The sequence below is a fragment of the Oryzias latipes genome, chromosome 6, assembly GCF_053564925.1.
Source record: "Oryzias latipes strain Hd-rR chromosome 6, Olatipes_Hd-rR_3.1".
In the NCBI taxonomy this organism is placed as follows: domain Eukaryota; kingdom Metazoa; phylum Chordata; class Actinopteri; order Beloniformes; family Adrianichthyidae; genus Oryzias; species Oryzias latipes.
Genome location: NC_136242.1, coordinates 30331470 through 30356684, shown reverse-complemented (window position 1 = coordinate 30356684; position 25215 = coordinate 30331470). Strand labels below are relative to the sequence as shown.

General features: G+C 41.9%; 2 protein-coding genes across 3 annotated transcripts; one reads left to right on the top strand and one right to left on the bottom strand.

The window, feature by feature from the left end:
• The first annotated feature begins 785 nt into the window (after positions 1 to 785).
• mapk8ip1a (mitogen-activated protein kinase 8 interacting protein 1a) lies at positions 786 to 20274 on the top strand. Its single transcript, XM_023956024.2, has 12 exons — positions 786 to 1098; positions 7051 to 7126; positions 7342 to 7902; positions 8353 to 8847; positions 12853 to 13107; positions 13867 to 13942; positions 14014 to 14180; positions 14258 to 14361; positions 14962 to 15072; positions 16586 to 16656; positions 16736 to 16834; positions 19275 to 20274. Exons 1-12 carry the CDS (start codon positions 1027 to 1029, stop codon positions 19345 to 19347), a joined length of 2160 nt encoding a protein of 719 aa, XP_023811792.1. The 5' UTR covers positions 786 to 1026; the 3' UTR covers positions 19348 to 20274.
• Positions 20275 to 22915: 2641 nt separating this feature from the next.
• c6h15orf40 (chromosome 6 C15orf40 homolog) lies at positions 22916 to 24713 on the bottom strand. 2 transcript variants are annotated; one of them, XM_004069792.5, is made up of 5 exons: positions 24570 to 24713; positions 24359 to 24470; positions 23633 to 23771; positions 23423 to 23550; positions 22916 to 23229 (listed from the first exon to the last, which is right to left on the bottom strand). In XM_004069792.5, the coding sequence occupies exons 1-5, from the start codon at positions 24608 to 24610 to the stop codon at positions 23140 to 23142; spliced, it is 510 nt and encodes a 169-aa protein (XP_004069840.1). In that variant the 5' UTR covers positions 24611 to 24713; the 3' UTR covers positions 22916 to 23139. The 2 variants fall into 2 exon arrangements, with proteins under 2 accessions (XP_004069840.1, XP_011474719.1); XM_011476417.4 differs by having other exon boundaries at positions 23423 to 23538; positions 24359 to 24641.
• Positions 24714 to 25215: the final 502 nt, after the last annotated feature.

Here is a 25215-nt window from a genome sequence, read left to right as displayed (position 1 = left end):
TGTGTTTTTGTTTTGATGATGGATCCTTCAGATTTGTCCCCGAACGCCTGTTATTTTGGATTCCATCAGTCCACCTTCCTCAGACTCTTGAAGTTTACTGGCTGGTTGTGTTAGTGGATGTTTTTTTTTGTATCGACAAATTCAAGATCAGCTTCTTTTACTGACATCGGATTCTGCTACATTAGGGGTAATTTTGTTCATCTTTGTTTATTTTTGTTTATATTTTGAAAACACTATGTGTATCACACTCCGATATACTCCAGAAAAAAACATTCATTATATAAATCAATAATTATAATATTCAGAAATTCTTTAAAGTTAACTTATATTATTAAACGTCAAAGTTTTAAAAAATGTATTTCTAATTGGACCAAAACATTATTTTGAAGGTAAATCTGATTTGGAGAAGTTATTTTCAGACTGAGCTGATGTGCTTGTTGATCCTTTTAGGACCGTTTTCCGGCTGCTCCTCCCTCTCTGATCTCTCCTGACTGATTTGCTGACTGTTTTTTTTTTCGTCCCGTTTGTCTGATCTGCTTTCAGTGTCGGTTATCTTCCAGTCAGAAGACGCCGCAGGCAGATCAGCTGATGATGTCATGCTGTGCTTTCATTGGCTGCTCCTGGCTGCCCCCCCTCCCTTTCCTCTCCTTGTCCCCTCCTCTCAGTCCTCATTCCCTCCATCCCCACTCAGCCCCACCCACTTCCTCCCGTTAGCTCCCCTCTCTGGGAGATGATGCTGAGGATGATGATGCTGATGTGACGCTGTGTTCAGCCAATCGTCAGGCGGAGAGGAAGCGGAAGGGGGCGTGCCCGGAGCCCAGAGCTGGTCGATGCTGGGAGGACTGAGAGGAAGGAGAAGAGGAAGATAGGGAGGATGAGGAAAATGGGTGAGGCCCGTCCGACCCGAGGAGCGCCGACGCTGGCTTAATAAAGGAGGACAAGAAGAGGAGGAGGAGGAGGAGGAAGGAGGAGGGGGAGGAGGGAGCTGTTGCTTGTCGTGGGTGGGGGGGGTCAACCTGAGCCATCATGGACAAATATCGACCGAAGAGACCCACCAGCCTGGCTCTGTTCCCACAGCTGCCCCAAGCTGGCACACAGGTAGGGGGGCAGAAGCCCTGGTGGTGGGGGTGGGCGGTGGGGGGACCAGCAGTTCTCACCGTGGGTGGGTGGGTGGGTGGGTCCGCTCCAAAGAGACCGACTCTGGGTTTCAGTGCTTGTCCTGAGAGCCTCCACTGGAAGATGAGACTGCAGACTCTGAGTGTGATGAGATGGGGGGGGGGGGGTTGACCTGACTGTTTGTGGATGTGTCTGCGTGTGGGGGGGCAGATCTGACGACTCAGCTTCCTGTTTGTTTTCTAAAGTTGTCATGCATCGGCTGCGTTTCCTCCTGACTGAGCTGCTCTGCCACGTTGCCAAACATTTACAGGTGGGATGTTCACCCCCCCCCCCCCCCCCCCCCCCCCCCCCAAAAACTTCTGACCGGCCCCACGGATGTCACACCTGAACCAACCCAAGAGGATCCTGAGTTCACGGCGTTATAGTAAAAAAACCTACTGTGTCTCAATCTAGATGGTATTTTCCACTGTTGATTAAATTCATTTAGAAATAATTTTATAATGGTATAGGTTGATCTGATCAACAACTTGCCTCAGACAGATTGATCTGGTTGGATCATAGGAATATAAATCGATTGATCAATTAAGGCAGTGGTTAGCGCTCTTGCCTCACAGCAAGAAAGTCCCTGGTTCAAGTCCCGGCTTGGGGAACTAAAACAGAACGCCAACGGGAGATCTTTCTGTGTGGAGTTAGCATGTTCTCCCCGTGCATGCGTGGGTTTCCTCCCACCGTCCAAAAACATGCTTCGTAGGTTATTTGGTCATTCTAAATTGTCCATAGGTGTGAATGTGAGTGTGCATGGGTGTGTGATTGTGGTCCTGTGACAGACTGGCGAACCCATCCAGGGTGTCCCCTGCCTTTGCCTACAAGTGGCTGGGATAGGCTCCAGCAGCCCCGTGACCCTGAAAGGGAACAAACAGTTCAGAAGATGAATGAATAATCAATTAAGTCAGTTAATCGTTACACCCCTGTTGTTTATCTTTAAGATTATTCTTTTTCATGGTGTTCAACTTAAACCAACTTAAACCCCTAAAAATTAGGAAGCCCCTACTCTAAAATGGTTTAAAATGAACAGATGTGCCTCAGGTAACGGCCGCTGTAATCTGACCAACGGATACAGGAAACACGAGCCGTGCTAACTGTTTAGTCCTAGAAAATTCTTTCTTTCTGGGTCACACTTGTTCAATCAAAGACAAAAAAGGAGCTAATTCTACAGGCACTTCATAGCAGTATGCCTTATGTAGATGCAAAAGACAAAGTGAAGACCATGGACGGTTTGAAAAAATGTAACTGGAAAGTGGATTTTTTTTAAGGTTTTACACACATTTTAGTAAATTGTTCATGTAAATTAAATAATCTATAAAGTACTCTAATTTTAGGTTTATTTATCTTAAAACTAAAGCTAAAACCGAGGAAATATATTCATTTTAATGACTCGAAAAAATGTATTTTCTTAATACAGTTTTCTTTTTTTCCTGTTTTTTAGGGAATGACCAAAGCAGAACTATAAAAGCTCTGAACTCGTGTTTATCTTTGAATAGGTCAAAGAAAAGGAAATGGAGAAAAATGCAAACTAGAAGAAAAATCACAATGAAATCAATCAGAATTTTATAATTTATTTCTCTGTTTTGGCTTTTACTTTTTTTTTTTTTTGGTGGCAGTTCCATCCACGGGAAATGTCTTGAGTATCTGTGGTTTGAATCTTATCTGTGATATGAGGGGCCAGTCAGAGGCTAAAGAGTCGTGTGCGTTTCCTGTACGGCTCTGCTAACATCTTCACATGGCGCCCATAGTTCCCTTCTGAGGCCTACGGGTGCTGGCATGGCTCAGGTTCAACGGCTGTGAGTCTGCTGGACTTTGAATTCAGGTTTGTGGGTCACTCATGGTCCACATGCCTCACAGCTCAGAGGGACGGTTATCCTGCTGAAGCAGACCAGCATGATGCTGGTGGCCGATCTGCTGACAGGCACAAACAGACGAAGAACTTGATCCTGTCTTCAGCTGAGAAAACCGCTGACTCAAAAACCCGGCTGTTAGCAGTAGATCTAAAACTGGATTTTCAGAGCATCTACATTTCTAATGTTCATTTGGGGCAGATTTTCAGTTTATGTTCGACACAAGCGGTGCCTCTGATTGGTGGTTTCACAGTGACATCGCCAGTAGAAACCGCACTGCAAAAACAGGCCCCCTAGAAATAAGTCAAACATTTGAAACATTTAAAAGATTTTCTTTAAATAAAAAAAAATGGTTTGATCAAGACTTCTTATTTTAAAGGGCCTATACCATGCAATTCTCAAGATTTTTATAGTAAACAATTTCCATGTATATGATAATACACTACCTTTGACTTAGAGCGCAGGTTTAGAGGAATACTAAGAAATCCATAAACAGATCAAAATACTACTTTAGGGTTTCTCTTTGTGAGAAAGGAACATTATAATACACTTTAAAGCTAAACAATATCTAGGTTAATATTCTAATCTATCTTAGATGACCCCACCCTTACATTGACGTGTTCTCCCTACCATGACAAAGGTGGATAAAGGTGGAAAGATTTCATGTAATCCATGGACACCAGTAAAGATCACAAATCATTGAAGAAAAAAGGTTCAGCGCACTGTCTAGTGGGTCTAGATGACCCAACTCTCAATGTTAAAGTGCCTAGGATAGTCACTGAGACATGTTTTCTTAAACTAAGATTATTTTTCTTGCAAGATAAAAAAAATAGACATTTTTAATTTTATTCAGTTTTTCCAGTGTGAACCCATTTCAAGAGAGGGGTCAGAGTGACCCACCTACCCACAGAATGCCTTCAGGGATCACGGGGTTGCTGGAGCCTGTCCCAGCTACTGTTGGACGTGGGCCGGGTTCACCCTGGACAGGTCACCTGTCCGTCACCTGGCCACTCAACCACACAAACACCTAGGGACAATTTAGAGTCACCAATTCACCTCCGAAGGAGGTTTTTGTTTGGTGAGGAGAACAGGCAAACTCCACAGAGAAAAGACCCAGCTGGGATTTGAAGCAGGGCCTTCTAGCTGTGAGGCAAAAGCAGACCCATGCAGGCCGGGTCAGAGTGGTTTAGAAATTTCTAGAAAAAACAAAATAAACTGCTAAAAAATAAAACTCAACAATTACCTAAAGTGCACTTTTGGAACCAGTGAGGTGCCAACTAAGCAAACAAAAAAGCAAGGCAACAACAGGAAGAACACAAAATAAAGAATATGAGCTCAGCTCAGCTGTGAGAGAAGACCAGGTCTGACCTGTCTCCAGGGTCTTCACAAAAAATTCTGAAGTCTGCAGTCTTCTGTTTCTGCAATTCCCACCCAAATTTCAGCTCACACTGCTGGTTCTGATCTGTTTCATGGTGAATCCTAACAGCGAACACAACCCTTTGTGGTTCTGCAGTGGTGGTGTGTTGAACTCAGGAGTACAGCTGCTACGATTGATTGCAGAGTTGTGAGACGTCATCCATCTGCTTTGCAGCTCTGACATGTTCTTTCATTTTAGTCTGGCGAGACGAGAACTGAAAGATGTTTTTTTAAATTAGCCTTTTTTTGTAATTTTTCATGTATTTTTCTTTGGTTTAGTGTCAGCTAGCATCACGTGACAAAGCTTAGACTTCTGGATTGAAGCTCATCTGAAGATGAAACTAGTGTAAGACACAATTCAGCTCAATTCCATGGAGTTGAATTGTTCTCTGTAGTTCAATTCTAGACACTTGAATGACCAAAAAAGGTGATTATTACAACTTAAAGAGCCAGTCTGATGAAATGGTGTTTTTAACATTTTGTTGTGGCTGTTTTGTCACGATGAACATTTATGATAAAAAGATAAGCTTAAAATTGCATTTCTTAGTACATCTTTTTTCAAATTGTTGTGAAATTGTTGAGCAAATGAAGATCCGATGTATCATCTCTTCCTCGTCTAAGTTGTAATCTGGCTCAAAACGGCTGGATAGTTCTGATGTTGATCGCTATTTTCGTTGCACCAGATATGTCAGGCTCGGGGCATGAGGGACTGTAAGCTAGAGAGCGGAGAGAGTGTAAACAGATAAATAATGGAAAGTGTTGGCGGGGTTACTTCCATTAACAGCAAATTTCTGATGATCTCCTACCACTCTGCAGAAACTATGTCCTGCATTTATTTACATTTTGGCTAAAAACGGCAGAATTGTGGTTAGAAGACTAGGAATGCTTTTATTATAGGTCTAGAGATGATTGCAGTAGGGATTTAAATTCAGTTGGGCACCTGTTATACAGAGGAAAATGCTGTCATCTGTTGACTGACTGGTTTTTTTTCTGCAAAGAAAAACAAAAATAATTCCCTTGATGATAACAATTCGCACTCAAAATCTGCAAAATCCTACATGCACATGACTGATTCTTTTTTAAAAAGATGTTTCTGCAAAAATGTTCTGGCTAACATAACCATGGTGACATCTGTGAGCGTTGTTTTTTGGCTTAAATTTCAAAGCTTAGCTGACCTGTGATGTGAGCTGGACTGCAGTCTGTCATGTTATCCTTCAGGCCTTCGACCAAAGGAGACCTGAAACTATTTAGACTTGATGCTAAACTGGGCTCTGCTTCCTGTCGGGCGGAATGCTGTGACAGACTCTCACCGTAAATGTCCTTCAGTCAAAGGGTGAAGACAAGGACACCTGTCCGACCAGGAAGGCCTGTAAATGATTCATGCTGCAACATTTGGAGGATATTTGGGGGAGGCGAGGAGGGTGGTGGCGAGGTGTTTAAATAACCCGTATTGAATCAGAGTGTATCAGGAAGCAGAGACTCAAGGAGACAAATGAGGAAGTGCTGCATCCAAACAGGGAGCCTTTCATCTTCACACCCGTAACTATGGTAACCAGTCGGGCATGAGAAAGAGAGCACAGACTTGTGTTGGGATGTCACGATGTGACTCAGCGCTCCACCTGTGACGTGGAGGCTGGAAGCTCCCGCCACTTCCTGGCAGTGATGTCATCTCTTTGTGTGTTTGTGTGTGTGTGTATGTGTGTTTGTGGGCACGTGGGTGTTGTCTTGATTATGAGGTCCAACTCCTGATGTGTTCAAGTCGGCTCTGGCAACCCGAAGGTGATTTAGGGATTAAAGTTTTTACGAGGCTTACAGTTTCTCGAGGCGGAGGCAGTCAGTGTTGAATTTCTGCAGAGGCTGGAGCATCTAATGATTGAAGGTTGGAGGAGGTCAAATCTTTTTCTGGATCAGTTTTCTGAAGCTGAAGGAATTTAATAAAAAAGGAACCATGAATGATACTTTTGATTCTGCTGATCATGAATTATTGATTAACAAAGTCCCCTTTATGGAGTAAGAGGATTGGCCCTAATTTGCCTTAGTAGTTATCTAGAAGACAATAGTATGTTGAAATAAACCAGGTAAAGCCGTTATTATTTATTCTGTACTTCAGTAATATTTATAAAATGTCCGCTCTGTTAAAAACTAAGACTCTTCCATTTAAGAGATCATAACTAAATGTTTATGAAACCTGCTGTAAGAACAAATAGTAATCTTATCTGTATCTCAACAAGATGGGTTCAAATATGGAATAAACTAATAAAATTCATTAAAAATTGTCAATCCATAAAACAATTCAAAGGTATTATAAAAGGTGATGTCATAAATATAAGTGGGTCAACAAAATTAATTTTGACAAGACTCATTTATTAATTTTTGATCATAATGGATTTGTTTCAGTATTTATTTCTTGTAATTCTCCCCAAAAAAAAGTTTATATAAATTGAAATTTGGAATAAATTGAATAAAGGGTCTTTAACATCACTCTGCTGCCATGTGGAAAGGAAAGGAGATGTTTGGAACTGGTCTGGTGGTTGTTGTTGGTTGGTTGTTGTTGGTTTGTGTTTGGAGGTAAACTATTTGGGGCGGGGTTTCAGTGTTTTCTCTGACAGGCACTCTGTTTCAGGACTCCATCAACAACAACTCCTTAGGGAAGAAGGACAGCTGGAAGGAATCCAGATCTTCCTCCCCGCTCATCACAGGTATGATCTCCCCTGAGACGCGTTCTCCTCCCAACGTGACATTTTTACAGAGAGAGTTCCAGCCTGGATGATCAGCTGAGCTGCAGAAACACGTGTGAACAAATCTGATCTGTTTTTCTGAGCTGCATTGGTGCTGGGTAAACCTCTTACTGCTGTTTCTGAATCAGCCTGTGTGCTGTAACACGTAATCTGCTGTTGTTTTTCCCCTTTTTTAGGCGATCTAACACCTCCGGATGTCAGGCCAAAAGCAGAGGACAAAGTCCGGCATGGTGCTCAGCGCCGGCCGGCACCAAAACCTCCCTCTGGCGCCGGATCCAACCTAAGATCCAGCACTCAGGCCACTGCCCCCTCGACAGAACCACGAGCTCGGACACGAGAGCGACTGGCCCCGGGGCCCCCACAGACCTCCAGCACACCGAGGAGTCAACGGAGGGCAGCAGCAGCAGGAGGAGCAGGCAGGGGAGCAGGAAGAGTAGCAACCACAATGAGGGAAAAAAACTTAGGGGAACTCAAAGGGAAGGAGGGATCCATGGACAGAAGAGGGGGTCGACTGTGTGAGGAGACCAGGACCAAGGACAAGGACCGCAGTCAGAAGCAGAGGGAGGCCAGCACACTGAAGGGCCGGGGGACTGATGGGAGAGGGAGAGGAGCCCCCAAAGTGAGCAACAAAGGAGGCGTCAAGCCAAATAACAAACTCTCCAATAAGGAGGTTTACCTGCCGTCCATGGTGGTCCCACGAACACCTGTCACTCAGAGGAAGAAGAACCAGGACCAAGGTAGAGTCCAGTTACACCAAAGAAACTGTGAAACCTTAAAAAATCCATGCGTCTTTGTCTTCCTCGTCTGAGCTGGAATCTGGATCTAAACTGTACGGCTGGATCGCTCCAATGTTGCTCGCCATTTTTGTTGCACCGCTAATGTTAGGTTGGGGGTGTGAGGGGCTGTAAGCTTGCAGGAAAGAGTGTAAACAAAGAGGTCTCATTCATGGGTGATAGGAAGAGGGGATGGGGTTGCTCTGCACGAACAAAGAAACTATGAAATGACACCCATTTTGGATTTAGGCTAAAAACGGCATGATCATAACTAAAAGACCACTGGCAACACTTTTAGAATAGATGAAAAGATGATGGAGTGTGAATTCAAATGTTAGTTTTGTCTCCAGTTTTTGGATTCTGGTTTAACGTTGTCAACGTTGTCACTGAGTCAGCACTTATTTGTGTTCTCAGGCCAAAACCATGACAGGACCCAGGACCCCCCTGTGCTGTCTCGGTCCAGCAGTGAGGGGGGCTCCAACAGGATGTCCCTGAGCTCAGACACAGAGGGCCCCCCTCCTGGACCGCTGCAACCCCCTCTGTCCCACATCACCAACCCAGACATCAGTGAGGAGGACGGAGAAGGAGATCCGACTCCGTGCCTGCAGAACGGTCCGACCCGCAGCTTTGCAGCAGGAGACGGAACCACGGCGAGCTGCGAGGTGGAGGGAGGCGGTGCTGTGAAGCGGGCTGAGGTTCCGCCGGAGGCTGCAGCCGGGCTCTGCTATGACTCCATCAAGTACACGCTGGTGGTGGACGAGTGCGCTCAGCTCGAGCTGGTCAGCCTGAGGGACTGCACACGCAGAAACGAGGACAGTGATGCTGAGACTGTGTACCAGTCTGCCAATGAGGAGGAAGATCCAGAGTACGAGGTGGAGAGGCAGAAGAGCGAGGAAGCATGGAAGCAAGGTACGCGTCTGATGTTTTTCTTTGAACTGGGCTTCATCATGCTCAGTTTAATACAGTTTTTGAAACTCTAATCCCAGGTTCTAGATTTCTCTCATTTTCCAGTACTGTTCCATTTATGGATCTTTGCGATTTCTGAACAAACTGTGTTTTTTTCTCAGACCAGTCATTTTTTTTGTGGATTAGTTTAGTTTTTTTTATTTTGCAGCCAAAAAGTAAAAAAAATGTTCGGAATAGGATGGAAGAAAAATGAAAGAAAATAAAAATGACTTACTTTCATTTTCTTAAAGCTAAATTTCAAGATAAATGGAAAATTGTCGTCTGTTTTTTTCCTTAAAACACAAATTATTTCCCCATCAGCAAAGTTGAGAGCTGGTTAAAATCCAGCTCTTTCTGTTAAGATGCCAGATTTTAGCCATAGGCTATTTTCCATCCGCAGTCCACTAACAGGTCGATGTTTCTGAAGAAACAAAACAGGCAGAAACTCTGCATAAAAATATAAAATACAGATAAAAAATAACTATAAAAAGCCATAAAACTAGTATATATATATATAAAAAAAAAAAAAAACGCCCCTCTCACCCTCCGCGGGTGGTTTCTCCTCCAAGCTCGGGTCCTCTACCAGAGGCCTGGGAGCTTGAGGGTCCTGCGCAGTATCTTAGCTGTTCCTAGCACTGCGCTTTTCTGGACTGAGAGGTCTGAGGTCTTTCCAGGTATCTGTTGTAGCCACTCCTCCAGCTTGGGGGTCACTGCCCCGAGTGCTCCAATTACCACAGGCACCACTGTCACCTTCACTTTCCAGGCTTTCTCCAGTTCTTCTCTGAGTCCCTGGTATTTCTCCAGTTTCTCATGTTCCTTCTTCCTGATGTTTCCATCGCTTGGCACTGCCACATCCACCACAACAGGTTTCCTCTGTTCTTTATCCACCACTACAATGTCTGGTTGGTTTGCCATTACCATCCTATCAGTCTGGATCTGGAAGTCCAACAGGATCTTTGCCCTTTCATTCTCTACCACCTTCGGAGGTGTTTCCCATTTTGACCTTGGGGTTTCCAGTTCATATTCTGCACACATGTTCCTGTATATTATTCCAGCCACTTGATTGTGGCGCTCCATGTATGCTTTACCTGCCAGCATCTTACATCCTGCAGTTATGTGCTGGATTGTTTCAGGGGCCTCTTTGCACAGCCTACACCTTGGGTCTTGTCTGGTGTGGTAGATCTGAGCCTCTATCGCTCTGGTGCTCAGGGCTTGTTCCTGAGCTGCCAGGATGAGCGCTTCAGTACTGTCCTGTAGGCCAGCCCTTTCTAGCCATTGGTAGGACTTCTTGATATCTGCCACTTCAGTTATGGTCCGGTGGTACATCCCATGCAGGGGTTTGTCCTCCCATGAGGATCTGTCCTCCAGCACTGTGTCCTCTGCTCTCCATTGCCTGAGACATTCACTGAGCACACTGTCATTTGGGGCCTTGAGCTTGATGTACTCATGCATCTTGGATGTTTCATCCTGGATAGTGGCTTCTACACTCACTAGTCCTCGGCCTCCTTCCTTGCAGCTAGCATACAGTCTCAGTGTGCTGGATTTGGGATGGAACCCTCCATGCATGGTGAGGAGCTTTCGTGTTTTAACATCTGTGGTCTGTATCTCTTCCTTTGGCCATCTTATTGTTCCTGCAGGGTATCTGATAACTGGCAGTGCGTAGCTGTTTATTGCCCGGGTCTTATTTTTGCCATTGAGCTGGCTTCTCAGGACTTGCCTTACTCGTTGGAGGTATTTAGCTGTTGCAGCTTTCCTTGTTGCCTGCTCCAGGTTGCCATTTGCCTGGGGAATTCCAAGGTACTTGTAACTGTCCTCGATGTCTGTTATTGTTCCTTCTGGGAGTGAGACCCCTCCTGTGTGGACTACCTTGCCTCTCTTTGTCACCATCCGGCTGCATTTCTCGAGCCCGAATGACATCCCAATGTCAGTACTGTAGATCCTGGTGGTGTGGATCAGGGAGTCAATGTCACGCTCGCTCTTAGCATATAGCTTGATGTCATCCATGTAGAGGAGGTGACTGATGTTGGCCCCATTTCTGAGTCGGTATCCATAGCCAGTCTTGTTGATTATTTGGCTGAGGGGGTTCAGACCTATGCAGAACAGCAGTGGGGACAGAGCATCACCTTGGTATATCCCACATTTGATGGACACTTGTGCAAGTGGCTTCCCATTGGCTTCAAGGGTGGTTTTCCACAGCTTCATCGAGTTTCCTATGAAGGCTCTTAGAGTCCTGTTGATGTTGTACAGCTCCAAGCATTCAGTGATCCATGTGTGTGGCATTGAGTCATAGGCCTTCTTGTAATCAATCCAGGCTGTGCACAGGTTGGTGTGTCGTGACTTGCAGTCTTGGGCGACTGTTCTGTCGACCAGGAGTTGGTGTTTGGCTCCTCTGGAGTCTCTACCAATGCCCTTCTGTGTGTTACTCATGAATTGATCCATGTGCCTGTTTATCTTGGTTGCAATGATGCCTGACATGAGCTTCCATGTTGTGGACAGACAGGTTATTGGCCGGTAGTTGGATGGGATTGCACCCTTTGAGGGATCCTTCTGGATCAGGATCGTTCGCCCTTCCGTTAGCCATTCGGGGTGAGTCCCATCCCTAAGCAGCTGGTTCATTTGTGCTGCCAGGCGCTCGTGGAGTGCAGTAAGCTTCTTTAGCCAGTAGGCATGTATCATGTCAGGGCCCGGTGCTGTCCAGTTCTTCATACCTGAGACTCTTTCTAGGATGTCAGCCACTGTGATGGTTACTGGATTCTGTTCAGGGAGGTTGCTATGTTCTTTTCTCAGGGAGACCAGCCACAGCCAGCCATATATATATATATATATATATATATATATATATATATATATATATATATATATATATATATATATATAAGTATAAAACTAAAATAAATATTAAAGCCTGAAGTGGTGGTGTTTGCCCTCGCTGCTACTCGCCCTTTACTCTCCCCCTCTGCCCATGCCAGCCTGTTCACAGATGCATGTCAAAAATTTCATTTAAAAAAGCAGTTTTTTCTAAATTGAGTTTTTTCTGTTGTTTTTCTCTTTTTTTTCCTCAACCATTTGATGTTTGGGTCTTCTCGGGGTGACGAGGTTTCTGTTAGCCACGCCCACATTTATAATATGTTCCTATCCTGTCATATTGTCAGCTTGAGCCAACGATTCATGTATTACATTTTCACAATAATTCGATAAAAAATACACGAGCAACAGCAAAAACGCCTCTTTTATCTATCTCTGTTCAAAATCGACAAACTTTAAAAGCAACATTTATGAGGGGATACATCAAAATCGCAAGGAGGAGGTTAAATTTGTAGAGGGCACCAAGAGTTTTTTTTTTTTGGTAATTTCAAGTAGGCGACCTCTTCCTGAGGTCAAAGGTCAGCGAAAATTTGGTTGTCCTTGTAGGCTTAACCTGATGGAGTGTGTGAAATTTCATATCGATCGCTACAGCTAATGTTTTTTTTCTTTTACTCCTTCTGTGGGAAAATGTTAAAATCAACATATCCAACACTTTGCCACAGAATAACTGCCAAGCCGTAGGTCCTGTGGTCATCCCATAACTTCCTTTGGATATTCCACAACACTTTAATAATGGAAATTGAACTTTTTTTTGACTCACATAAAAGATTTTGGCCCAATTCATTTTTTTTTTAAATAAAATCTTTCTCCCTCTGTGATGCAATATATTTTCTTTCAGGGCGGGGTTAATGGGTACTAGGTGTGTCCTAATTTTGGGAAGTTTTTGAGTTTGTGACAGGGTGAAATTTCTGCAAAAAGGTGCAGTAAGAAAGAGGAATTGCAAATGGAATGACATTAATAAAAGGGAGTATCTCACTTTACAGCCCCTCAAGTTAAACAAATGAATGAAACAATCAGGGACCCCAACACTGAGCCTTGAGGAGCCCCTCAAACACCTACTTTTTTATTTTTTTGGGTCAAATTTCTCCTTCATGATTTTTGCAGAGAAAACGAAGGAGGAGAAGAGGAGGAGAAAGGAAGAGGAAGAGGCGAAGAAGAGGAGAGAGGAAGACTTGAAGAGAAGGAGGGAAGAAGAGGTCAAGAGGAGGAGGGAAGTTGTGGGGAGATTCTGCAAGCAGTCTAAGGTGGCTTCCACCACTTCAGAGGAAGACGACTCCAACGGAGGAAGAGTCTGCGCTCCGAGAAGCAGGAAGTTCCTGAACCTGTTTGCCAACAGCAGCAGCCCTTACAGCGCCACAGGTGGGGGGGTTTCAGAGCAGATCACATTTACATCCTGCAAATTGAGCCATTTTTGGACCAAAACATCCAGAAACTTTGCTGTCTTCCATGTTTGTTTGCTCTGAAGATTATTTTAGAGTTCAGGGATTGAATCTTCTGAGGTAAACCTCACATAAAACGCCCGGCACTACAGAAAGTTGAAAAACTAAAACCGTTCATGTTGGTGTTCTCCGTTTTAAGGCAGGGTTTTCCACCTCCAGACCTGGAGGGTCATTGTCCTTCTTCTGTCCCAAACACACTTTACACTTGTGGGTTCTTATCCAGAAAATGGTTAGGACAGGAGATGGACTCCACCTGCTTTAGAGGGTTTTATCCATGGAAAGGTTTCTGTCTCGATGTTCCGTCAGAAGTGTTCAGAGAACCTTCATGAACAGTTTCTGTCAGTGAGACTAACTGAGATCCTCTTCTCTAAGTCCTAAAGGTCTCATATTTATTTAGGATGAGGCTGATTGTAGCCATCTTTGCTCGTGAACCACAGCTCCCTGTCCTTTGTAAAAGTGTCCTGACTGTGGACCCTAACCCTAACCCCTTTGCTGCCAGTTATTGGTTAGGAACCTCGCTGTTTGTTTGGCTGGAGTCTGGTTGACCTGATCAGGATGAGGAGGTTCCATCTGCTTTGGTTTTGGTCATAATCTGGTCTGAAATGTTTCATCTGAATGAGTTTGACTGTCTGGAGTTTCAGCTGCAGGTTGAGTGTAACCTTACTGCTGCTTCGCTCAGGTGCCAGCTCCTTCGGTATGTTCTCCTGTGTTCTGGACGGAGTGGAGAGGCAGCAGAGCCACCGGGCCGTCTACAGGTTAGCACGCATTTATGCACGCCCAAGCATGCAAATGTGCGTCTGACTCCTCATGACTTGCCTGCTTCCAGGTTTGTCCCTCGTCATGCAGATGAGCTGCAGCTGGAGACAGATGACCCGGTTCTGATGCTGAACCAGTCTGAGGATCTTTGGTGTCAGGGTTACAACATGAGGACGGGGGCCAGCGGCATCTTCCCGGCCTTCTATGCGGTCCAGGTTCCCAAAGACCAGAACTATGGTAACCAGCAGCAGAACCACACACACTCTTTCCTCATCACGCCGCTCATCTCACGCCGTTCTCCTGCGCTCTCTCAGCCCGTAGAGACGGACGGACAGAACGGTTCGTGGCGAGGTTTCTGGGCTCAGTTCAGGTCCCCGTCCACACAGGAAATGACGTCCTGTGTGCGGCCATGCGAAAGGTACAGACGCTGCCTGGAAGCGAGAAAACACAGAGTAAAATAAAAACTTGAAAAATTATCAAAAGAGTTTTAAACCTGTTTACGATATGATCAAAAACAACATAAAAATTGTTGTGTCAAAGGAAAATTAGGTTTGTTCAATGATTTTGATTTTCAACAGAAAAATTGAAAAATAAAGACATTTGAAGGGAAACTAGCAAAAGGATAAGAAAATTAATGCCCATAGCTGCATTTTATATATTCATAAAAGTGATGTCTGAACTGTAAAGATCATAAATTTATTTGTAAAAACTGCAACATCTCATTTATTTACTTCTGGTGCTTTCTTTCTGTTAGATTCTGTCTGAAGTTTTGTCTAATAGAGGACGCCTAGTCCAACATGAAAAATAGCAGAAACAAAACAAACCCAAGATCTGCAGAAAAAAAAACAGATACCGCAGATTCAGTTCTGGGATTTGGTCGGTTTTTTGATGAAGAACAAGCATCCAGGAGGGTTTTAGCAGCTACTGCATCAGTTTTTGTCCTAAAGTTGCTGTGTTGCAGTGTTACCCCGCCCCTCTCAGGTGCACTGACCTGACTGCCTCTTTTTTGTGTCTACAGGTAGCGTGTAACAGGCGGTCAGACGGCCAGCCTCCCTCGGCCTGTGTGCTGGAACTCAGTGTGAAAGGCGTGAGGATGAGTGTGGAGGACCAGTGCCATTCTGCTCACCGGGTACGACCAAAGCTGGTACAAGGCCGGTACCATCCGCACATCAATTTTCGAAGAAAAATAATTATAATCTGAACATAAAGTAAAATAAAAATGGCAGCATTGGACAGAATAAATCCATTTCTGAACCCCTCCTGTGCTCAGGATCTCTCAGTCCTTTAAACTTGAACCAAACTAAGATGAAGATGAGCCACAATAATAGCTTTAAAATCCTGAACAATAACTTGTCGATATAACAAAAACAGCAAACTTCAAGACGCATTGGTTTTATTGTTGTGGGACTGTATATTTTCGTCTGTGTCGTCATTGGGGTTTCCAATGGGAATTTTGGTGTTTTTATTTTTTTATTTTTTTAACTTTATTAAAAGTAACAATTTAATACACAACAGTGACAAGACAGCAACAGGAAAGGAACAAACCAGCGGGTTGTTATTATATTTTACACGCACAGATCGAATGTTTTAATGGATTTCTTATTGTCAGAGTTTCTTATTGTGTTCATGTATTGTTTAAACTCATTGATAAAGATAGAAAAATGAGGGTTCTGATTTGTAACTTTGAATTTATAAATGTGCCATTTCCATAAAAACAATAAGAGATTAATGACATATAATAGATATTTTTTATGAGATGGACAGTGGGTGATGCCAGACATAACACATTCTAAGTACAGGAAAAAGACTGGGTCAATGTGGGCGGAGATGAAGTTACAAACTTTAGACCAGAGAGTAGTGGAAAAGGGACACGACCAAAATGAATGGACCGCATCTTCAGGGTGTTCTTGACAAAAAAAAAAACAGGTTACATCAATGTATTTTTTTAATCTTTGCAGATATAGTTTGGATGGATAGAATTTATGGATTAGTTTAAATGAGATTTCTTTCACTTTATTGGTTAAAAACATATTTTGCTGGTAAATTCCAGATCTTTTTCCATTCTAATTGATAAACTAAATTATTCCAATAAGGAACTACATAGGGAATGGACACAACATCCTTCTGAAAGAGTGAGTGTATACAGCGATTTGTGTAATTCATTTCAGTTATCCTGAACTTGAAGGGTTGTTAGAAGTGTCAATCATCTGAATCGATCAGTGGGAAGGTTGAATACCTGAAAAATCACACACAACTAACATTTGCATGGTTATTCGCCAGCTGCTGTCTTTCAAAGTCCACTGTAAAATTCAGTTGTTATCTCATAAAGGGCATTTTAACTCATTTTTCTGTTACGAATAAAAAAGCGTCTTAGAAATCTGGGCAAAATAATTTTTCCCTGAAAATGGTTATATTTTTCAATCAAAATTTTTCTCATGGAATAGAAGAAAAATTTTAATCTAAATTGTCAAATCCTTTCAGACAGAAAACAGATAAACCAGGCTTTTAGAGGTTGTTTAAGAGCTTTTTTTTGTCCAGCAGAAGAACCAGTTTTTGATAATATTCTTTGCAACAATAAACCTGGAGCTTTTGGGGATAAAACTCCAGGGTTGTAGTTTACAGTGTCCCTTTTTGTCCACCAGGGCGACCAGTGTTTCCATTTTTTCCATTTGAAGAACATCTCATTCTGCGGCTGCCACCCAAAACACAGCAGGTGAGCTCTGCAGCACAGACTCCCACCTTTATGAAAGAAAGTTTAACCAGGATGTCTGTTCATGTCAATGTGGCTGCAGGTATTTTGGGTTCATAACCAAACACCCGGACCATCAGCGCTTCGCCTGCCACGTCCTCATGTCAGACTCGTCGCTACAACCCCTGGCTGAGTCTGTGGGGTAAGATCCCCTCTCTGAGCTTCAGATTTTGAGCGGACACCTTTTTGGGAAGGTCAAGAAGAGAAAAAAACGTTTGGTTCAAAAAAGTTTGGGTCAAAACAGAACTCTAGTTCCAGAATATCAGCATAACCTGTTGAATATTGTCCGAGGTGGCTTCCTGATTTAACCCAACCATGATAGTCTTCACTGGTATGGAGGCCAAAGTGGGTCCAGACCATTGACTGTTCATGAGAACTGGACTGAGTGACTCCTCTCTCCTGGCATTCTAAACAGAAAGTAAAAATCCCATAAACTAATACAGAGACATGAAAAGCTATTACCAGGGGTGCAATGGATCATGGATGATCCATGATCAGTACAGATCACATCCATGATCAAAAGTGTGTTAACCTGAAGCCCCACCGCATGTGGGCGGAGCTTGCATTAAAAGCTTTTCATAACCTCATCATGTAAATAGTCAATTCTGACATCTCCTTCTTCTGTTACTTTTTTTAAACATCATTTTGTTTTTTTTAGATGCAATGTGCTGTAATGCACTTTGTTTATATGGGTATCCTGAATATTTGTTTATAAATAGGAAAATCTTGAGTTTAAAGAAGTCATTAATGTTTTGTTTTTATGAATAGGCATCAATGAGTAAATGTTTTTATGTATTTATGTACATATATATGTTTTCAAGTACTCAAAGATTTCCAAAAAATAATACTAAGCTTTTATTTTATTGTTTTTCCTGTTGTTTATTTTCCCTTTTTCTGATCTGAAGACTGATCCGAACCGTGACTAAAACCGTGACACGATCCGAAACTGTGAGATTTGTGATCCGTTGCACCTCAAGCTACAACTTAGTCATTATTTATCAGAATAACCATTTTTGCTCTGATTCCTTTTAAAAAAAATTTTTTTTAATATCCTCTTTTTTTCTTATTTTTTCTGTAGTGCAAATTCTTCAACCTGCAAACCGACCAATCAAATTCAAATTCAAATTCAACTTTATTTATAAAAGGCTTTCCATGCATCTCAAAGTGCTTCCCAGAGAAAGAATAAAAAAAAGATAAAAAAAATATATTATAGTTAAAATAATAAACATAGTAAAACGAATAAAAATAATAATGAAAATAAATGAATTAATAAAACACACAAAAACCCAACACATACACATCCCTCCATTAAAATCAAAACAAATAAAATTAGCTGTTAACATTTATAAAATCAAATAAAAACATGTGGACAAGTAAAAACTATGTAAAAGCTTTACTGAAAAGATGTGTCTTTTTTTTTAAAAAAAACCTCCACAGTGGCTGAAGCCCTCACGTCATCAGGCAGGCTGTTCCACATGCAAGGCCCACAATGCTGAAAGGAGGCCTCGCTGTGGGTTTTAGTTCTGACCACCAGCAAACCTGCACCTGTGGACCTGAGGGCTCTGGGAGGGTCATAGACTAAAATAAATCTGATAAAAATGAGGGTCCAGTTCTATGTAAACTTTTATAAACTAATAACAGAACCTTAAAATCGATCCTGAAGCTGACTGGGAGCCAGTGCAAAGACTTCAAAATTGGAGTAATGTGCTCCAATCATTGGCCTCAATAAGAGTAGGTGGAGCCTGCTGGCCCCCATGTCCAATGCTCGAAATGTTTGATTTCGTGTTTAAAGTGGTAGGGGGGGTGGCCTTCCAACAAGCTCACTCCTGCTTGGTGAGCGTGGTTACCATAAAAAGTTTACCTTGAATGACTCAGACCAATCACTGCTTACCGACATCGTCTGGCTCCAACATGGCGCCATCCATATCGTTAAAAAATTGCAACTGAATTGACTTTGTTTGGTTGGAGCTGGAAAAAAACCCTTTTCTATGGATGACGTCACACTCACTCAGTCCAGGTCTCGTGTACAGTCAATGGATCAGACTTTTTCTCAACCTTTAAAATGTTTTAATGTGACAGTTGGCATCTGATTTCTGGCATTTTAGCTTTTTTTTTAATCAGAATTACACCGTCTTTGGCTAATTTTTGTATTTTTCTCACCTTTCTTTTTGGAACATTTAAGTGTTTTTTACACTTTATTCTCTAACATTTAATTGCACTGAAATGCATTATTAGTAAATGTTAACATTTGCAGATTTAAGATTGACACCTTTTTTAGGTTTTCACCATATTTCTTCTAGATTTATTACCTTAATGATAGTTTAAGCTTTTTTTTTTTACAGAACATTTTTTTAAAATCTCAGTTTTACAAAAGACAGAGCTGAACCCTGAAGATTTGCTGCATTTGGTGGCATTTCGTAATCCAGAACTTTTAGATCTCCGATCAGATTTACAATCAGAGAAACAGCAGAAACTTTGATGCAGCAGCGTTTTCTCAGTGTGAAATCTCAATAAGTGAAAACACAAAGACATGCAGAGGAAATGCTAACCTTATAACACAGATTGTCCTTGATTTTCCCCAGGAGAGCTTTCCGGCAGTATTACAAGGAACACATTGGCTATTCCTGTCCCACCGAAGACATCTTCATTGAATAACCCCCCCCCAGTCGTCATCTTAAGACTCACGTATGTGCATGTAAGCCTGGTCTTACACCCCAACTGGACCACCACTATATCTTCTTTGCATGGTGGATTTCTTCTTCATGGCTGTCTCAAGTGAGACAGCCAGGTTCTTCTTCCTTCCTCATCTTCAGGCGGAGACGGTCTCTGAAGATGGACAGAATCCTGTCAGAGGGTTCATAGGATCTGAACTAACTTCATCAGCCACAAAAATATCTATCTTTTAGCGTTTATTGGCAGACAGTATCTACAGTACATTTAATCCAAAAATAGATGTTTTACACTAAAATGCTAAACAAAAAACCAAACCTGACGAGTGGATAAACTTTAAGCCCAAACAATCAAACATGCAGAATAACAATTCATGTAACTAAATCTAATATTGAAATTATGTTATTTCAAAATATGTTTAACTAAAACTCTTTTATTCAGATTGAGACCAAGGATTTAACCAAAATTTAACCAAAACCGCAACAACTATAGATACAGCGGAGCTTTAACCTCTTAATAAGTCATAAAGTAGAGACAATCTGAATTATTTAAAACAACATTTATCCGAAAGGGTCTGATTTATGTTGACATCATGCAGATTTAGGACTATATCCATAAATCATTAAAAATGTTTACAAAATTGTCAGTGAAATCAATTTCTAAGCAAGAAACACAAAAAATGTGAACATGTTGATAAAGAATCACTAACTGTGTTTCTGTGAAGTGTTGACAGATGATCATTGTCCAAAATTTAGCACAATTTACTGCAGAAAAGACACAAACTTCTAAGAAAATTATTTTTTATTTGAAAAGGTAAGAAGTCCTGAGGAGATACTGGTCAAAATTGTTTAGGAAAAACAAGAAAATGTGGCTAAAATAATTTAAAGAAAGAGAAAAAATACATTTAAAAACCTACAAATCCAACAAGATCAAATTAAAGCAAACTTAAATTAATTGAAATGACAAAAACACAAAAACAAAAGAAAAACAGAAATCCAAATTATAACAATTCAATTTAATTGAATTTTATTTATATAGCCCAAAATTACAATAACAGTCATCTTAATGGGCGTCGTAACAGTAATACAGGAGGAAAGATTTCCTGAGCTGTTCAAAAACAAAACAAAAAACTAAATAAATCAAAAATAGGCAACAAACATATTTATAGAAAAAAACCAAATGAATGCAGAAAGAAAAAACAAACGTGGGGAAAAAAACATGGCAAATACACCAAAAAAAAAAAAACACTTAAAAGCAGCAGACACAGCAACACGAGTCCAAAAACAAAAATCTGCAAACAAACCTGTGGAACAATAAATTACTTTTTTTTACAACAAACCCAATAAATACTAAACAGAATTTACTCCCCTTCAATCAGATCAGTGGCAACCAGTTTATTTTCATAAAAATAAATGCTATTAAGATCAAATTATTTATTCAACTTGTTCAACTGCAGTTAAAAAAAAAAAAAGCTTCAGTTTCTATTAGCATTTCTAAAAATGAGAATTGCAGTTTATCTGTATCAATTCCAGCTTCTCCCTCATGATTCACCCCGAGCAGAAACTCCGTCTGGATCTGATCTCGTTTTTTTACGCAACATTTTTCAGGATGTTGGGTAGAAAAAAAATCTGTTGTAAAAAACATCAGAGATTCTCAGCGGATTTCATGATAATTTCACCTTTCCTGAATGAAGCACATCTGAACAGACAGACTGAAGATCTGACGTCATGCTCAAGAGAAGGATTCAAAATTTACTGCATGACTTCAGATTGGCGGGAATCATAAAGACTCAATTGTCTGAAGCGGTCAAAAGTCTAAAGTCAAGCAGACGACATCTTCAGGAAGGTTTAAAGGAAGATTTCGTTTTTGGGGGAGAGCTCTTTGAAGAGGAGCTGAGGATGTGGGACGGGAGCAGAGGTGCTTCATCAGGACCGAAACCACAGAGGAGCTCTGGATCGCAATCAGAGACCAAACACAACTGGACCTGTTCTTTTCTTTGCACAGATGAGGACAAAATTGTTTCCAGAATTCCTGAAGCATAGTTGTGTGTTTTGTAAGACCTGACAATCTGTTTAGAAGGTGAAGGTGCCTCGTTTTCTTTTTTTGTTGTGGTTCACTTCCAAATGTGACAGCAGAACTTCAGGTTTCTCTGACCTAGCAGATGACAAAAAGGCCCGGAAGACATTGTGCAATTTAAGAGTGGGTGGAGTGTGCTAATAGGGGTGGGGTATCATTGTGCAGTTTTGTGTGTCCATTCTATGTCCAGATTGGGCCTCCTCTGTTCAAGTCTGTTTGACTAAAAACTGCACGTCAGCTGGTGACCAGCAGTGGAGCGCTGCTTTATGACACCAGCTGGTGGCGCCGTGATGCAGCCAGGACTTACTGAGCTTTACCAGAACCTGAACTTCACGTTCTGATCCGCCTGAGCATAGGAAGTCCGAGCCGGATCCTGAGGTGTTCAGAAGCTCCGTGCGCCGTCATCCAAAATAACAGCTCCGAATCCCAGAGCTGAGCTAGAAATGACACCTGGTTTCAGCCAGGTGATGGTTATGAAGGCTCCACGTGACCTGCAGGTTGTTGCTACGGAAACACGATTTGGAGGGGATGCCAAAGATGTTTTTGAACGTGCAATGCCACCAAGATCTATGATTCACAGCCTGCAGAACGGCTGCTCCCACTCAAACGTGTCTGATGAGTGAGAAAGGGGTTGAAAAAGTCAGAAAATGTCTTCTGTAATATTAATTTCATGGATCTTTTAAAATAAAAACACACTTAAAATGAGGCAACTGAACAGAATCGCATAGATTTTGCTAAATTATTTTCAAACATGGCTTTCACCCCAGTACTGGATAATTGTTCATTATATTCTGATCTGAATCAGACTATGATCCTTTAAATTTAACCCTCCTAAGGTCAACGTTTCCATGGCAACCTCCAGAAGGGTACAAACTGTAAGCTGCTCCACTGAAGTGTCCTTTTTTTTTGTGTTGAAATTCTGAAATTTCACATGATCCATCATTATGGAGGCACATATGTAGATCCTGTATGTTTGTATAGAGTTATTGCTGTATGCTGTTACCGCGTGTCACGCTGCATGATGTCGGTGTTTAAAATGAAGAGATCTTCAGGCTGACGCTGCTGGCTGTTTGTGTCGCTTTTACAGCTGGGGGGGACCAAAGCAGTGTTTGTGAGAAGGAACACACTTCAGGAGGCCGCTCAAAACCTTCAACTCGTTAATCAAAAACTCGTGGATCAGCACATATATCATTGCACTTTTTGTGTTAATTTTCCAGTGTACATACTGCCTTTATGAAACACTTTTTTTAACCTTCAGATAAAAGTTAATAAAAAAAAATTCCATCACATTCATCTCACAACAAATCGGTTTGCGGGCAAGTCCAACTGATCCCTTTAGATCACATCTACAAGATCTGAGGAGGAGCAGGCTTTAAATTGAAAAATTGCACAAACATATTTGGATTTTAAACATGTGAATCAATCTAAAGGTGAAATGGGACAAAAACAAAGAAGGAACAAATAAAGAATACAAGGATCAGTTTTTAAAAAAAGCCACACGTTTATTTACAAAATATTTGAAGTTTGTGTTTTCAGGGATTAGAACTTCCTCTCACCTGTTAATCCAGAAATTGTTGTCGACAAAAGAATAATCCTGCATCTTTTTAAAGATTTTCTAAACTTTTGAAACAATGAGAGACCTGACAGAGGAAGGAGATAAACAGAGGACTGGTGTCCTACGGTCTAGCCTCTCTCCCTTGGTTAGCCAACAGCCTCCTGTAGCCTCCTAAGCACCTCGTCCTGACTGAGAGAGGAGTCCACTCTGATGAGTTTGTCTCTGGATCTGGAGCCCTGAAGAGAGAAGGCAAACACAAAGGCCGGTAAGTGAAATAATTGACTTCAGTGCTGAAACATTTTCCCTCGTAAAACTGGAAAGCTGAAATACGAGGAGACACAGATGGAGGGAAACTGCAGGTTGCAGCAACATAAACATTTATTCTCGACTATTTTCAGACCACAGTACAACATTTACGGGTTTCAATACCTTGCTGAGCGATATCTGGCTCTTCTTGAGGTCCAGAACGTCTGCCAGGTACCGGATGAGCTCTGTGTTTGCTTCTCCGTCTGTAGGTGGAGCTCCAACGGAGACTCCCACGGCCTCTGCAGAGACATCTGTCAGAGCAGCGGAGGAAAGTATGTGCTTTAGTTTGGTGGAAACACTGTCATGCAGATGACAGTGCATCATGATACCAACCTGTGATGGCGCTCTGCTTGGAGCCGGGCTTCACGTGCACGCTCACGGTGACAGCTCCACTTTTGTCCGCAGTAACTGGACCTGCAGCTCGTGTCTGAGCTGCGGCGCTTCCAGCCGCCGCCACCGGCTTTCCTTTCATCTGTTAAAAAAAAAAAACCAGACAGGAGTTCAGAAACCAGGAAGTGGACCAGCTATTGGTAGCGCAGATCCTTGTTTGTCCATCCATGTTTGTTTTGGCCAAGAACGGTAAATGGCGTATACTTATATAGCGCTTTTCTACCTATAAGGACAAAGCGCTTCACAGTCACAGACCCATTCAGTTACTTGCCCATGGACACTTCGACTGCAAGGCGGGAATCGAACCTGCAATCTTACGATCACCGCTGCACCACGGCCTCCCTAGAAGCAGCCTAATGAAAGTTTCTCTGGTTGGTTTGTAAAATCGGAGCTCTTTCATTGTTTTGTTTTTTTGAGTGGGAAAACCTTTTGTGATTTTTTTTTTTTTAGAAAGACATTGTCCCTCCATTTATATGGAAGGATTTTAAGATGACACGTGTGTGTGTGTGTCAGAAACTCCCTTCCATCTACAATTTAACATCCGGGTTATCCGCATCAAACATCGTCATTGTTTATTAGCTGATCATTTTTCTCCTTTGTTAAAGACAGTTTTAACGTTTTGTTTTTTTACGCTAAATTTCAGGCACAAAACAGAACAAAAAAAATTACCTCCTTTCTTGGCATTTGTCTGCCTCCGGAGAAGCACCTTCTCTCCCAGGTGGTTGTTCCGAGCAGACGAGTCCGCGTGAACCGGCTTTGAGCCTCTGACCGCCGGATGAGACTCGAGACAAACCCCCCCACAGTTAAAAGATTGAACGCAGTAATTTCAACCCGGATAATACCTGTAAGAGCCGCATTGGACCAGGAAAGCATAGCTCACCTCTCTGTTAGCATGCTGGCTGTTAGCTCGTTTGTAAACATTACGACTTCCGTTTCCTAAAAGACACGTTTCCGACCTCTTTCAAAATAAAAGCTTCGAATACTTTAAATGTCCACAAGAGGGAGGTGGGAGGCTTCTGTTACTTGATTTTTCTGCAATTATTTCTTACAAAGCACATGCTCTTCATTTTTATATGAAGATCTTACTAAAACCACTTTGAATATTTGGTTTCCCCTAGAAGCTTTCTGCAGCTCAACAAAACAAATGAATGGTAACAATCTGATTTAGGTGTGATCTTAATGTGATCTTAAAAATGTCAACTAATTTAAGTCCTTGGTTTTGTATTGATAGGAAATTGCTCAATTTCAAAACATCAAGCCATAAAAGGTAGAACAATATTTTATTGTGTGCTTAATTTAAAGCCTTATCTGGGGAAAAAAAACAAGAAGTGGCAATTTTTGAAACAAGCTAAGAGAGTTTAGTCTTTGATGCCCAAAAATAAAAAATCCTAATCTTCAATGCTGTTGTTGGGATCCCAGCATTATTGATGATAATGCAGGGATCCGGGAACTGAAGCTTTAATGATCAGATGTTATTTCAGATTAATTTGGAATGAAATTACCTGCTAAAAAGCACCTACTGAAGA